The 14,207-nt window shown below is 37.5% G+C and overlaps 1 protein-coding gene and 1 long non-coding RNA gene across 3 annotated transcripts; one reads left to right on the top strand and one right to left on the bottom strand.

The window, feature by feature from the left end:
- Positions 1-4,252: 4,252 nt before the first annotated feature.
- On the bottom strand, positions 4,253-9,609 carry emx1 (empty spiracles homeobox 1). The gene is made up of 3 exons (XM_014989724.2): positions 9,242-9,609; positions 7,150-7,334; positions 4,253-5,135 (listed from the first exon to the last, which is right to left on the bottom strand). Exons 1-3 carry the CDS (start codon positions 9,588-9,590, stop codon positions 4,968-4,970), a joined length of 702 nt encoding a protein of 233 aa, XP_014845210.1. The 5' UTR covers positions 9,591-9,609; the 3' UTR covers positions 4,253-4,967.
- On the top strand, positions 9,603-12,820 carry LOC148152759 (uncharacterized). Of its 2 annotated transcripts, none has more exons than XR_015762024.1 (5): positions 9,603-11,768; positions 11,858-11,975; positions 12,157-12,224; positions 12,300-12,415; positions 12,514-12,820. It is a non-coding gene; the product is annotated as an uncharacterized LOC148152759 (long non-coding RNA). The 2 variants fall into 2 exon arrangements; XR_015762023.1 differs by having other exon boundaries at positions 12,296-12,415.
- Positions 12,821-14,207: the final 1,387 nt, after the last annotated feature.

Below are 14,207 nucleotides of genomic sequence, written 5' to 3'. Positions count from 1 at the left end.
AACCCTGTCCCTTGTTCTACACTTCATTTCATACTGAGGGTTTGGCCCCTCTGCTATCGAGAAATGATTGTTTCCTGGAGGCGTGGACTCTGTTGAAGTTTAAAGTTTGACCCAAACGCTGCCGTTTGGCCATGATTTATGTAATCAGGAAATCCTACGCTGTAATCCTGTTCCTAAACAACCATCCTCCACTGCAAAAAAGAGAAGTGCCGAGCCAAACCAGATGACTGGTAATGTAAATTCAGTATTTGGAGGTGTGGCCAACACAGACTGAATGGCTCACTTCTTATCTGCTTCCATTGCTATAACTACAGACAGGCTACGATTTTAAAACAGTGCAGAAAACCAACGTCATCACTCACAACTTCTCCTTCTGTTGGTTGATTGGCCAATTTGTTGAAATACTACTCGAGGAACTGAACTCAATGGGAGAAATCCCGAAGCAGTTGTGAAGGGAAATGAGAATTGAGCGGTATTTTGTAGGAAGGCAACGTCCAAACTTGACATGCTGTGATTTAGAACGTTACTGCTGCTGTGCTCTTGGAGTAATCGTGGTAGACTGGCCACTCCTCAGAAGGTTCATCATTGGTCCATGTTTTCTCCAGCTGTAATTAACTCACTGTTTTGTTGTTTATATATTTCAAAAGGGACAATACGCATCATATAACATGCCGGAGTTAGTCATATAGGTTAGTTTTCATCTGTAATTCCTCAGGGTACAAAAGTGGAATCCCAAAGTTTTAGAAATGGGTTTTGTAGCCTTTTTTAAGACTGACGTCATACTTATTTCATGATTAAATGAGTAACGGCATTTTCAAATGTATTGGCATTTATTGATGCTTGAACTGAAAGCATTAAATAAAACATTATGGGTTTCAGTAAAACCATGAAACGCAACAATAAAGACAGTTTTAAATGTCATTAATTGGAATATATCGTGACAACAATAAATCAAAATTCTTAGAATTGTAAGAAATTTATCGTGATAAACGATACGATAAATTCTCCCCCCTAATAGTTTGATTTACATTGCTATTTTTTCTGCTCATTTTTAAAACCGCTCTGTTTAATCTGGTGATCTTTGTCTTATATTAACATTTATTTGATGAAACGTCAGCGAGGGCAACAAGAAATCAAAAACACCTTATGAGAAAACAAACTTGAAAGATGTTTTTATTATTATTTTTTTTATAAAGATGCAGTTAATCAAGTCATAAGTCTGGTTGAGTTTATATGCAAAGCCGTGTCTATTAACCACAAAATCAGGTCAAACGAGATCATGATCAACACATTTCAGCAAACACTTCCACAGACTTGTCAGCATCTTATCTCATGTGTCTAAGTCGCTGCCATTAGTGCTGGAGTAACTTTTTCAGCCAGTTTATAGATCCGTATCGTCGTGTTTATTTAATCCCTTGGCTTATATAAACGCTCCATCTTTTGTTGTGATCTGTGTAATCGGCATGTTTGAGCGGTTGCCTTGGGAACAGTGCACAGCGGGTTGCCGCCGACAAGACGCAGTTGCATTGACGGCGACGCCCAGATCAACAGAAACGCCTTTGAATCAGTCAGTGTCAAAGAAATGCATCTGGTAACGCATCAGAGATTAACACCGAGTCGTGTCGGGATGCCAACTGATGCGTTTTCAAACCCATCAGCCTAAAAGGGAGATTTTTAGGCTCATTTGTAGATCGTAAGAAATTCGAAAGAATTGTTTGCTTAAGCTAATTGCTGTTTCTGCAACAACAGCAGGCCCCTCCTCCACCCTATCTCCTTTTTTTTTTGTTTTTGCACCTCTCTGTTCCTCTGGAGAGTTTCTCGTTTCTCACCCTGGAACACCGCTCGGTCCCCTTCCTGCTGACTTGGCTGACAGGAGACGCGGCGTTTAGGGAGGCCAAGGTGATGTTCCACCTAATTCTTACCTTGGCCACACAACAAAGAGGCCCTTTAATTGCGCTAATCTTTTACCAAACCAGAACGCAACCTGTTCCAGAAAACCTTCCTGACAAGAGGAGGTAGTAGAGTCACGGCTGTCAGGGCGAGCGACAGAACATGTTTGTTTAGATAACCCTGCGCCTCCTTTCAGCACGTTTCTGCACCTGCAGTGAGTATAGGATATCTTGAGAAAACTCAAAACAAGCCGTGTGTGACCCCCTTTGGGTGCGTTTCGCAGTGTGTTTTACCTCTACCTACTGCCTCTTTTGTCCCTCCTCTTTCTCGCTGACAAAATAAGACACCTGGGTCAGACATCAGCTCTCCTCTGAGGTCGTGGGGTCACTAGGCAGTGGTTTCTTCCAGGCAGCTTTGAGCTGCTGCTAAAAAAGATTCCAGCAATATCCAAACCAGGTCCCGCCTCTTTGAGAGCTATTGCAGCTCAATAAATGTCTGTTTCGCTGAAATTTCAGAAACATTAGCTGTGTTTCCATTGACTATTTGTGCTGTTTGACAATTCGAGAATAAAATTGCTTAATGGGAACACGGAAATTTATAAAAAAAACAACTAATTTCTATGATTGAAAAGTATTGCCGGTCGCATCAAAATTGTTTTATTTTTCCTAAAACTGCAATGGAGACACTTTTTTTCCCATCACATTGGTCACATGATCAATAACACGATGTTGCTACTGGCAAAAACGACAAAGAAGAAGCCGACAGGAAGTAGTTGGAGGATGATGTCGCGCTATGTTTTTCTATGGACTTATTCACATGTGATTTTTAAATTGTGAAATTGCGTTTTTTCAACATTAACAGAATATTAACAAGGTTTTTCGCACATCCGTACTGACCAACAGGTAACACACCTGACACTTCTTACACTTCCTGATCAAGGAGTGCGTTTATCATATCGTTTATCATTTATTGATACATTTTTTAGATTTATAAGAATTTTGATTCATCGTAGTCCCGATAAATTCCAATTCATTTTGTTTAAAACTTTGAAAGGTTTGAGTATTTTCTCCACTGTCTGTTCAAGAAAAGCATTGATAGATACCAATACATTGAAAGTGCAGTTTAATGATGTAAATCACATTTCTTTGATTGGTTTCATAAAGAATTGTATTATGGAAATGTTTTTCAAGAGCGTTATTTGTTGCTGTGACACAGTCACATGGTGACGTAAAAAGTATGTAATAAATAGTTATCTTCACTTTTATTATCACAATAGTACCACAAAGTATTGTGATAAAACATAAGTCCATATCGCCCAGTTGTAGGTGTTTACACCCATCCATCCTCTCCTCTCGATTTGCCCTGGAAGAGTTGGTTTGTGCCTCATCAGACGTGGCAACCTAATAAAATAAAATCTGGAACTCTAATAGCTTTGGGCCTTGTTATTTTTCTCAATTTTCTTGTTACAATTCAATAAAAGTCAGTAAAATTTACCAATCAAACTTTGTGGATTCCTTGTTCTTTTCAATGCAGCACAAATCTGACCAGTTTGAAATGTCTGTCAAAGGACACCAGGATCGTGTGTGAAGATCAAAATAATTCAGTTGCAATGTTTGGAAAGCTCTGCATGCCTGTTAAGTGGTTAGATAAATGTTAGTTATTGACTTTTAACAGTTTATTTAGCCAGAAGTTTGAATTTATTACCAAACAGTGCTGGTTTTACTATTAAAACAGAGACGGATGATATACTGCTTTGAAATAAAAATACATTTAGTGAATTTTATACATTTAGGAGACATTCTTTCAGTCTGATCAGAATCTGGAACTGTAGCTTTAGCTAATTCCCATTCTGTCAGCCCAATACTTCAGCTTATAATCGTCCTTCACTTCTTTCTCCAAATGGAACAATTATATTATAGCCAGTTTACTAATTAGGTGACTGTATGATGAGATGAGAGATTTCATCTAGTGCTATCAGAGTAAAGGGGTGTGAATACAAACGCTCATCACTCTTTTCTGTTTATTTGAAACAATATTTGAAATCCATGGATTCATTTCCCTCCATTTTACAACCATACGCTAATTTGTATAAGTCAGTTGCATAAAATACACAGGGATTTGTGTTTGCAATGTGACAAAATGAATGATTTTGTCGCTGTATCCCAGTCACCACTGAGCCTTAAATGTTTGGGGGTTTGTCTTATCAGCCCCTGCAGCAGCGCGTTTCACAGCAGTCTGCACATCCACTAGCTCAGATGGAGAGCATCAACCTAATGAGTGAAATCTGCAGCTGCTGTAGCTGCTGGGAACAAACTGCTGCCTCAATTAAAACAACACGCAGCAATCTCCCATGCAACAGGAGCACGTCTCAAAGTTTTTATTTCCAAAGCCGTCTGTCTGTAAATACATTTCGCGCTCGAAAAACACGCTTCCCCACACGTCTCGCTCTACACGCGGCGCTTCGTAAAATCTGCAACAAACGGGGACGTGTTGTCTTGTGCATCGCCTATGGCGATGGTTCCACGGTGGCGAAAGACGACAATTTCGTGATTGCGACTCAACTTGCTTCCCGGGGTCACAGGTCGCCTCCTGCTGGTGGGAAACCTTCATTAGCAGGACAATGAAGACCGTCTCTAAAAATAAAAGTGGTGAGGAGTCTGAGAAGTTTTCCGTTTCGTTCCGTTTCACCAACATGTTCACTGACTGACCACAGCTTCCTTTCGAGGATGAGTTCGACTTAATGTGGTGCACAGGTGAAAGCGAGTGAAGTAAGGTGAAAGTGATCAAACAATTAGCTTTTTGTTAACCTTCACTACTGGCCTATGTACAAAAAAGGAAAAGAGAAAAAGAAAAAGCGAGCACCATGGTACTGTAGGGTACGACTTTTCTCTTCAGCCATCATGAAATGATGCTCCGCTGTCGTGGCGGTGGCGCTCGACGTCCAAACTCCTCGATGAAGACGTGGAGTGATCGCACATGGAATCCTTGAGTCTTCCTCTAATGAGTCTAACAACGCTTTTAATAATCTTACATAATAAATAGTGTTGGTCCTCTGACGCTCAGGCCCGTGTGCGGGTTCAGTCCTCTGAGGTCACGTCGATGTCCTCGGAGCTGGCCTGCTTGGTGGCGATGCGCCACCTGTTGATGTGGTGGTTCCCCTTCTTCTTCTGCTGGCTGTCCGGACCCTCCTCCTCCAGCTTCTGGCGCTTGTACTTCGTCCGTCTGTTCTGGAACCAAACCTTCACCTAACGAGGAAAAACAGGAATTGGATTGTTACGGTAAGCTTCAGAGAAACTCTGATTCTGACTTTTCGTGGGGGAAAGAAAATACATAAAAAGCAGCAAACAATTTTATTTCTGTTTAGCAAATTCACCAAACTGGATACACATCTTGATTTTTAAATCAGTTTTATTTTCTATATGAACTTTTCTCTTTCAGGTAATTGCTGCAGACTTTTTTTTTTTTACTGCTTAGCTCAGTTTTCCTCCTTAAGATCGTATTAATGTTTTCACACATATGCATGTATCTAGGGTTCAGGACTATGATGGCATACAGAATCAGTTCTGCACAGGAATCTGAGGTTTAATTGGTTTAATGTTGATTTGATTATTTTTATGATCAAACTAATTTTTGTCAGTGATTTGACTCTGTCATACTTTTACTGTGTTTTCTTTTAAGTGTAAATTTGATTATTTTCATTTTTATTATGTTTAATTTTGGTTTCTCAGTATTTTTTACTTTGCTTTTGATTTTAATTTATATCATTATTTTCACCTTGTTTTTTATGCTTTAGCTGATTTTACATTTGGATTTGAGAAATTCTCTTTTTTATCTTTAATGTTTTTGTTTCTATTTTTGCTCCTCTTGTTTTTCTTGTTTGTTATTGATTTTATATTTGAGTGTTTTGTTTTCAGTTTGATCTTTTTTAATCATCTTTTCATTTCTTTTTTTATCTGTGTTGTCTTTGTTTTTATTGTCAATATTGTCATTTATTATTGTCATTTGTTTTCATATTTTGATTTTTGAGAGTTGTCTTTTCAAATGCACCATTGTCACTGATAGTTTTTCTCTTCTTTAACTAAATAAATATTCTGGAAAACTCAGACTAAACCTATAATCACTAACTAAATACATCAAGTTCTAATTAACACCAGCAAAGTATGTGGGTGTATTAAACATTTTTTATTGTATTTTAGGTTTATCCATCCATCCATCCGTCCATCCAAAACCTTAGGTTTGAAAAATAAATGCTATTTTGTTTTTGCAGGATTTTTCTGTGCCATTTACTATTCTTATTTTTGTTTTGAAATACTTGTATTTAAGATATTAGCTGTCATTTGCTCCTGGGTTTTTTGTTTGAATATTGTATTTTTCTACAGGTTTTTAAAATATCAATATTTTGTTTGAATATTGTGTTTTTCTACAGGTTTTTAAAATATCTTCCTAAATACCTATATGGCTGTTGGAGGAGCTGTATTTACAGAATTTGATACTCAGACACCATTTATGACATGTTTAGTTTCAGCAGGTCAAATCCAAAATTTGACCTGCTGCTAAAACTCGTAACATTTTACCTGCCATTTATTTTCCAACCAAGATGAGAAATGTATTTCAAAACTTGAGTCAAATCTGCTTGTAATGAATGTGTGTGGTCTGCACTGATTTAATTGGTTTTCACCAAGATTCACCTCTTGTTCAGATTACATCTATGCTTTTCATGCTGACTAAATGCACAACATTCCAGCTTTTAGCTTAACAGCTTCATATTAAAATGCTAAACGGTACAATTTCACTTTTATATCACGCAAGATAGCTGTGTTGCCCAGGATGACTAAAATATTTATATATATTTCTTAGTTGACAGGTGTGACATATGTAGTAAAAAAATGTTTATTGTGTGTGAGCATCTCCTCTACATTTTTTTTTTACAGAAATAGCCTTCACTTTGTTATTTAAGTCCTTTGCGCTCTCAGTAAAGAAGTAGAGGTTAACCGTCTTGTCGATAAGCATTTAACACTAATTTCTTAAATTGTTTTTTATTATTATTAATTTTTATAGCACTCATTTCAGCAGTAAAATGAACTCTTAAAAACATGAATTTCTTTAATTATGGCTCTTTCATAAACTAAATAAGTGTTGAATTGTAAGACGTAAAAAAAAATTGAGACTCAAAATTAAGTTTAATTTAAAATAAACAAACAACAACAAAAACAAAAACAAAAGCAGGACAGGCGAGAGCTAAGTGTGAACTCAACTTACTTGGGTTTCGCTCAGACTCAGGCTGTTGGCCAGCTGCTTCCTCTCGGCTCCGACCACGTAGTGGTTCTTCTCGAAGGCTCTCTCCAGGCGAAGCAGCTGCGACGGAGAGAAGGCCGTCCGGATGCGCTTGGGCTTCCGGGCGAAGGGGCCGTGCAGGAGCAGGCTGTCCTGGGACACCTCGTTACCTGGAGGTAAAGTCAAAACACTTGAGCTAAATATCCCTTGTGTTGTCTCTCGGTTAGTAAGCCTTTTTATTATTATTATTTAGACACTATTGAGAGACTTCTGTTCACGTTGACGCATTTTTTGTGGCATCAGAATAAGCCTGATCAAAAAAATATATAATTAAATAAAAATTTAACTCCTATGACTACCTCGCACAAATTCTATTACTTCTGTGTAAACGTTTTGTTTTACATATAATATTTTATCAAAAATATTGTGACATTCTGGACCATTTATCCACCACTTTTCTTTTTGCAAACGGGAGTAATATTTGGTTTCTAAACCACCTTTTCTGGCTTGTTAGCGGACCATCAGCTATGTGAATTCGTATGTTTCTCATGGCACCCGTCACTAGTGGTCTGGTTTTAAAAAGTAAGCATTGTTACAATTTGGTATTTTACTCTCCCAGTTCGAGCAAAGTGTCGTTGGGTAAACAGAGAAAAGAGGAACATGTCTAGAGTCTGAACTGTAACTGAGAAAACGTCCAAATAAGATATTTATTCAGAATGTGATCCAGTTGAGCAAACCAGGTCTTACGTTCAGCGACTTTGTTAAAGCTGAAGTCTGTGAACTCAACGTACTTGCCTATGAAAGTTCTATTTTTCCACAATTAACCGGACCATCATTATCCAACCCTAAATAGCCACTTGACAGCGGCGTAAAAACGCAATGATCTTTTTGTACTTGGAGCAACTAGTTTGTTTTGAAGTGTTGGCGAATTTTACTTTTTACATCACATTTTACTCTTTACTTACTCTTCAAACGCTCAATGTTTTCCTTTCCTTTTCAGCCCTATTTAACACCAGCATTTAGATTCTAATTTCGGAATAAACTACGCAGTTAGCGGAACATAAAGTCAACTATAGCAGTTAATTGTCACATTCCAAGTATGACGCAAGTAAATTGTAATAGTTATTTTGTCGTTTTAGAGGACAAAAAAGTTATCTAAAACATTTGATGTAATAAGAATATAATTTAATAGAAAAACCGCATTTCGAAATGCTACATTTCTCTTTTATCTTTATTTTACTTTTTTCCTTTATTTTTTTCAGGATTTTCATTTAAATCCACTAAACACTGCACACTTCCGTTTATTTTATTTTTTTGCATACATGCTTTTATCAGAACTTTTTAATATTTATAGTTTTTCTTTTGCTTTAACCTATTAAGAATAGTAAAACACAGTAAAAACCTATTTTTAATGTGAAATGTGAACTTTAATGTGAAATCAGGACGCCTTTGGATGACTGAAAGTTTCCACAATTTGGAAGCAGTGTTTTAAATTTGATCGGGATTTCTTTCTCTTTTTTTGTTTTGTTTCTGATAACATTTCAAGAAATTGCAAAATAGAAAATTATCATTATGAAATTCTTCAAGAAATTTGTCACATGCGTAGAATGTTATTTTTTTCACATTAATTATAACAGATGCAATAGATAATTATGCACAGACGCAGAATTATTTATATTACTATTAATGTTTCGCCTATACTTGAGTGGTACATATTTATTATTATTATTATTATTATTATTATTATTATTATAAAAATGTCTACGACAGGAAAAGCGTTATACGACAACCAGTTTGTTTTTCTCTTCTTCTGTTGTGATTTTTAAGAAAAAGAGGGAAAAAATTGACAGCGGCTTCCGGATATTACCAATGCTCATCTGTTCCCAGTCTCTGCTGTTTCACTTTGCAAACAAGAATCTCTTACCTTTGAAACAAAAAAAAGTCTTAAGAAGCTATCTAAAGAAAATATTCACTCTCAAGTCAATACATTTACGCAACAAACTTCCGGCAGACTACTGCTGATCGTACATCTTTCACCTCAGCGCGATCTCTCTCCATCTCCTCTTCTTTTCCGTACCTTGAAATCTGTGTCCAAAAAATCTGTTCCGTAACACCCAGGGGTAGAAGTTGAGCGGGTCCCGGTGTTGCGTGCCGAAGAAGTGCGGATGCTGTAGGTGGGAGCCTCCGAGCTGGTGCGGGGCCACGGTGAGGGACGGGTGGTTCACCGTCTCCGGGAACACCAGCTCCGGGCTCTGGTAGAGAGGCCTGGCCGCCGGAGCCTGGTAGCCGTTCATTAAGGCATCTGTGGTCGGGTTGGAGTAACTCAACGCCGTCGGCCGAATGGGGTCCTCGGCTGGCAGGGGGCTCTCTTTGGCGACCAGAGACTCTATCGTGAAGCAGCGCTTCCCGGCGGAAGAGAACATCATCTCTAGGCAGGAAGAACAAAGCTGGATCGTCGTTCTTAACTTCCTCTCGCTCCTTAAAGTTGCATCTTGACCGAAGGATGGTGGGGTGTCCGCGGGTAGAGGAAGAGGTGGGGCGGGGAGGAGGAGGAGGAGGAGGAGGGCTGCCTGCACAGTCTAACCCTCTGAAGATGCTGCTAGAAAACTCAACAGTGCCGCAAGTCTGTGCGCTCCCAGAGGGCGTCTGTTCACAAATGCGCACCGAGAGCAAGCGGCCCTCCACGCTACCCCCCAAGTGGCTTTACGCTGCGCAGGAAGGGAGCTGATTGGACCGGAGCTCCTGCCAATTGGTCTCCCGGAGTACCTGCTCCACAGATCACAGGAGCCCGGGACCAGCTTAGTTACAGGCAGCACATGTGTCCAGTCAATTAGGCGCTCATTGGGGCGCACATTCAGGCTTAATATATCGTGTGTTTTTTTTTCTGTTCGTGGAGGCAGTCTGCCGTGTGAAAGCTGTTTCGGTGGAAGTTAGGAGCCACTATTTAGAAGGTTGACTGAGGAGAAATGAAAGGTGACTCAGTAGAGCAGCTTAAACATTAAATCAGAGTCATTTTTCTTTAAAGTGACATTCAAATATTTTTTTTCTCTCTCTCTATTTTTACCCCAGGACAAAATGAATGTATTTCTTTTTTATTTGGCTTTCAGTAAATGTTTTGCCTACTCCTCTGCTTTCATTTTACTTTTGCAAATTTAGAGTGTGTGGCTTCATTACACTGTGAAACTGCTACACAGTAAAAAATGCTGGGTTATTTTCATAACCCAATTTCTGGGTTAAAGCTGTTGGGTCATAGGTTGGGTTAGTTTGACCAAATATTGGGTCAAAATTCATAACTCATGAGTTGGGTCAGAAATTTATCGGAAGTCTACATCTTGCACACTTCTGTTGGGCCAGGAGTTGGGTGGGTAGATTTACCCAAACGGTTGGGTTAAAGATGAAACTTGGAAGAAGCCACGCCCCTCTTCACAAGCCTCCATTTTCAACATGACTGTGAACGTTGCATATCGGACTTCTCTACGTTGAAATAAGACATGGTAAGTAAAAAGAAGATAAAGTTTCAACGTTAATAGAATTTTATACATAAATTGAATTTATTTCAAACATGTTTGATATTTATTTTTATGGTTATTTGAAATGTTTATTATGGCAGGTTGCTCTGACAAAGAGCTTCGGTGTTGCTACAACACGGATGTTGGGGGGAAAAATAGATGAAGGGGAAGGGCACAATTTGTCAAGTAAATTAAATTCAGTTTTTAATATAACCTCAATCATATTTGTTCATAACTTAACATAGTCAAATTTTTAAAAATCGATTTAGTTTTAAAAGAAAAGGTAGTTGACGGTTTGTCCCCTGATTTTTGCAATATGCGCGCGCATCGTCAGCGGGCTGAGGCTACGTGTTCGAACACCAGCAGTAATGGCGGAGGAGAGCGAGCAGAGCTTTAATAATGTGGGTATATTATGCTTGTTGAAAATAAAATAACTTTTGCAAAGTTATTAGGCGATAAATTAGTTGTGTAAACCTGAATTATGCGCTCGGTTTATTAACATATAGCTTAATTACAAACATGCTCGGACGTGTTCGGACTTATCGCTTCCCTCCAGCCGCCTGCTCGTCTCTCCCGCTCAGTCAGTTGACCGGGCGGAGCGGCTCGTTAAGCCGAAAGAGAACGACCGTCTCCCGGCACATTGCTTTCAAACTCCCGCTGGTTTTCGGCAACGAATTAAAAGCAAAACTAAGACAATATCTAATGTTAATGTTTGCTCATTTTATTATTATTGTTACTATTAATTACAAATACATTTATTTAAAGTTGGTGCTGAAAGTTATTCAGCACTAAGTTTGTGTTAAGTTTTACTTCTAAATTAAATTATATGTGTCATTTTATTTTATTAAGAGCTATATTTATTTTTAGGAACATAAAATTACTCTGAACATTTGAAATTGCTGGCTAATTACAAGTTATTTGCAGTGGAGACAGCTATAAGATTTAATTCAGTCATTCTTAAAGTTTGATTTGTGATTTTCTTTTCTGATAGATTTTGTAATTTTACATCCAGGATCTTCAGGAGAATTAAGCGAAACTCCTCGTTCTCAAGGAAGACATTCTGCATGACCAAGAACATGAGTCTGCTCCCTCAAGGTATTGAAGCTCAGAAGAAATGTTCTCTAAAATGTTTTCATGCTTTCTAGTTACTGCAACATTTTAACACTAACTTATGTTTGATACAGAAGATGATGTAGTCCTGCAGCTGCTGCCAGTACCCCTTCCTGCTCCACCTTACTAATTTGGGAGAAGTTTCAGATCCATCAACCTGGAAATTCAGATGTTTTCATTGATATCCAGCCTGTAAGTCAACCTTAATCTCTGAATCATGCTCAGATCGTTTAAATAATTGCATTACATTCAATAGTGAGGTTTTGTGTTAAACTAGAATCAGTCAGAAATTAGTTTTTGAGAATGTATCCCTTTACCTTTAAATTCACTAATGGCCTGTTTTTGTGTCTTCTCTCTCTTGTTCTCAACAAAGATCTTTTGTATGGCCAAGAAGAGAAAGGAGCGGCCGTCTTCTCAACAACATGAATTTTCTCCCTTAAGGTATTGAAAGCTGAAGAGATGTTTATAAACTGTTAACATTTAACATTTTAACACAAGCTTATGTTTGCCAGACAGACAAGATGATGTAGCCCTGACGCTGCTGCCAGTACTCCTCCCTACTTACACATTTGGGAGTAGAGTTTCAGACCCATCAACCTGGAAGTTCAGAAGGTTTCATTGATATCCAGCCTGTAAGTCAACATTCATCTCTGAATTATGCTAAAATTGTTTGCTGTTTATATAAGTTCATCACTAATGGCCTGTTTTTTCTGTCTTCTCTCTCCATCAGGTTGGGACAAACCTGGTGGTGCATCTACAAAATGTGACAACCTGTATGTCCTCATGCAGGGAGACTGGCAAAATGCTAAAGTGTCGTTAAAAATGCTCCTTGTTTAATGGCTGAAAGGTTTACTTGTAGTTTGCTTTAAAACAGACTTTTTTTCATTAAATGTTTTCTAATATGGAGTAACAGATACTTCTGGAGTTGTAGCCAAATGAATTGAAGTGATTTAACTACTTATGTTTTATAACTTTTGTAAATGAAATTGCTGGCTCTATATATGTATCATGTGAAAATAAAAGAAGCTTTAAATTCATATGCCTTTTAATCCTTTTTTTATATAGTGAAATTTCAAATAATTTTTTTTTAATCCAACTATAGTGGTATAATAACCCTTGTGTTGGGTTATGAATTTCAACCCAATTTTGGGTCAGTTTAACCAATTTAAACAAGTCAATTTAACCCAACGTTTGGTTAGTTGCCATGACCCAATGTGCTGGGTCAAACCCTCAACCCAACCCAGTTGGGTTAAAACAACCCAGCGTTGGGTCGGTCCATATTTGACCCAGCGCTGGGTTACGTATTGGGTTATTTTTAACCCAGCAGTTTTTACTGTGTAGGTTAAAGCAACCCCAGTTGTTTTATTGTGCATATCCATCAATATGAAGTAATCCAGGACGTAGGCGGATTATAGGTTTGACTCATACTAGAATAAGTTTTCAAAGGCAAATGACTATAATGAGACTGATAAAGAGTGGATGGAAATGAAAAAGTAAAAAAAAAAGAACATAACCTTGATTTCTAAGCAAGTCGTGTTTTTAGGTTATATGAAAATGCTGCTACATTTGGATAACACTATTACTACTTGATTCATAAGAAATGTATTTTATTCTCTGTGCACTGTAATAAAAATAACAGCTAAAACTGAACCAAATTATGAAACTCTGCATTTTAGATTTCAATACATATTTCAAAGAACAAATACAGTAATTAACTGTTTGATGACTTCAGTAAATTAGCTACATTTCAGCAATGTTTTAAATGTACTTATATAAGTTTTTTAAATCTAAAAAATATATATCAAGACTGTTTATTCTCACAAAATCTGTTAGAGGTTTGATTTATCCAGAACTGGCCATAGCAGGATTCTTTGCTCAGATCAGTTCTGAACTCTTACTAAGTTCTTGATATTCATTCATTGATGAACAAAATAATTTAAAAAAATAGCTTTACATGATTTGTGTCACAAAAAAATCCATTGATTGAGATTTGCATTATTCAATGGCTAGTTATTACCATCAAAATTAAGTTTTTACAGTGCATCTTTGTTTAAAACTCCAAAACTGAACTAATTATTGAATGTATGCCGCTAACACTGTTAATATTGAACCATAATTATGAAACCATAAACTAGAAACAAACATAGCTTCTGAGAATCTTCCTATTGGTCAATGTGTGGATGCTAATCATTGGTAAGCTTCTATTAGCTGCTTAGCGGATAAAAGGCTATTGTTAAATTAATATAGTCATTCTCTAGTTTGAGCTTATGTCTAACCATTTTTGCTTTCCATCCTGTGGAAGAAGTTCCATGAGGTCAGATTTTTATTGAACCTAAAGCAAATTTAAAAAGCAAAGTAGCAGTAACACCTGTGTATCTTAGCTTTAATTTACAGAAAAGTACTTCAACTGTACATTTTTTAACC

This window comes from Poecilia mexicana, unplaced genomic scaffold, assembly GCF_051168715.1.
Source record: "Poecilia mexicana isolate PSO_F unplaced genomic scaffold, ASM5116871v1 scaffold_22, whole genome shotgun sequence".
In the NCBI taxonomy this organism is placed as follows: Eukaryota; Metazoa; Chordata; class Actinopteri; order Cyprinodontiformes; family Poeciliidae; genus Poecilia; species Poecilia mexicana.
Note: the sequence above shows the minus strand (reverse complement) of the source record. Positions and strands in the feature narration are given on the sequence as shown.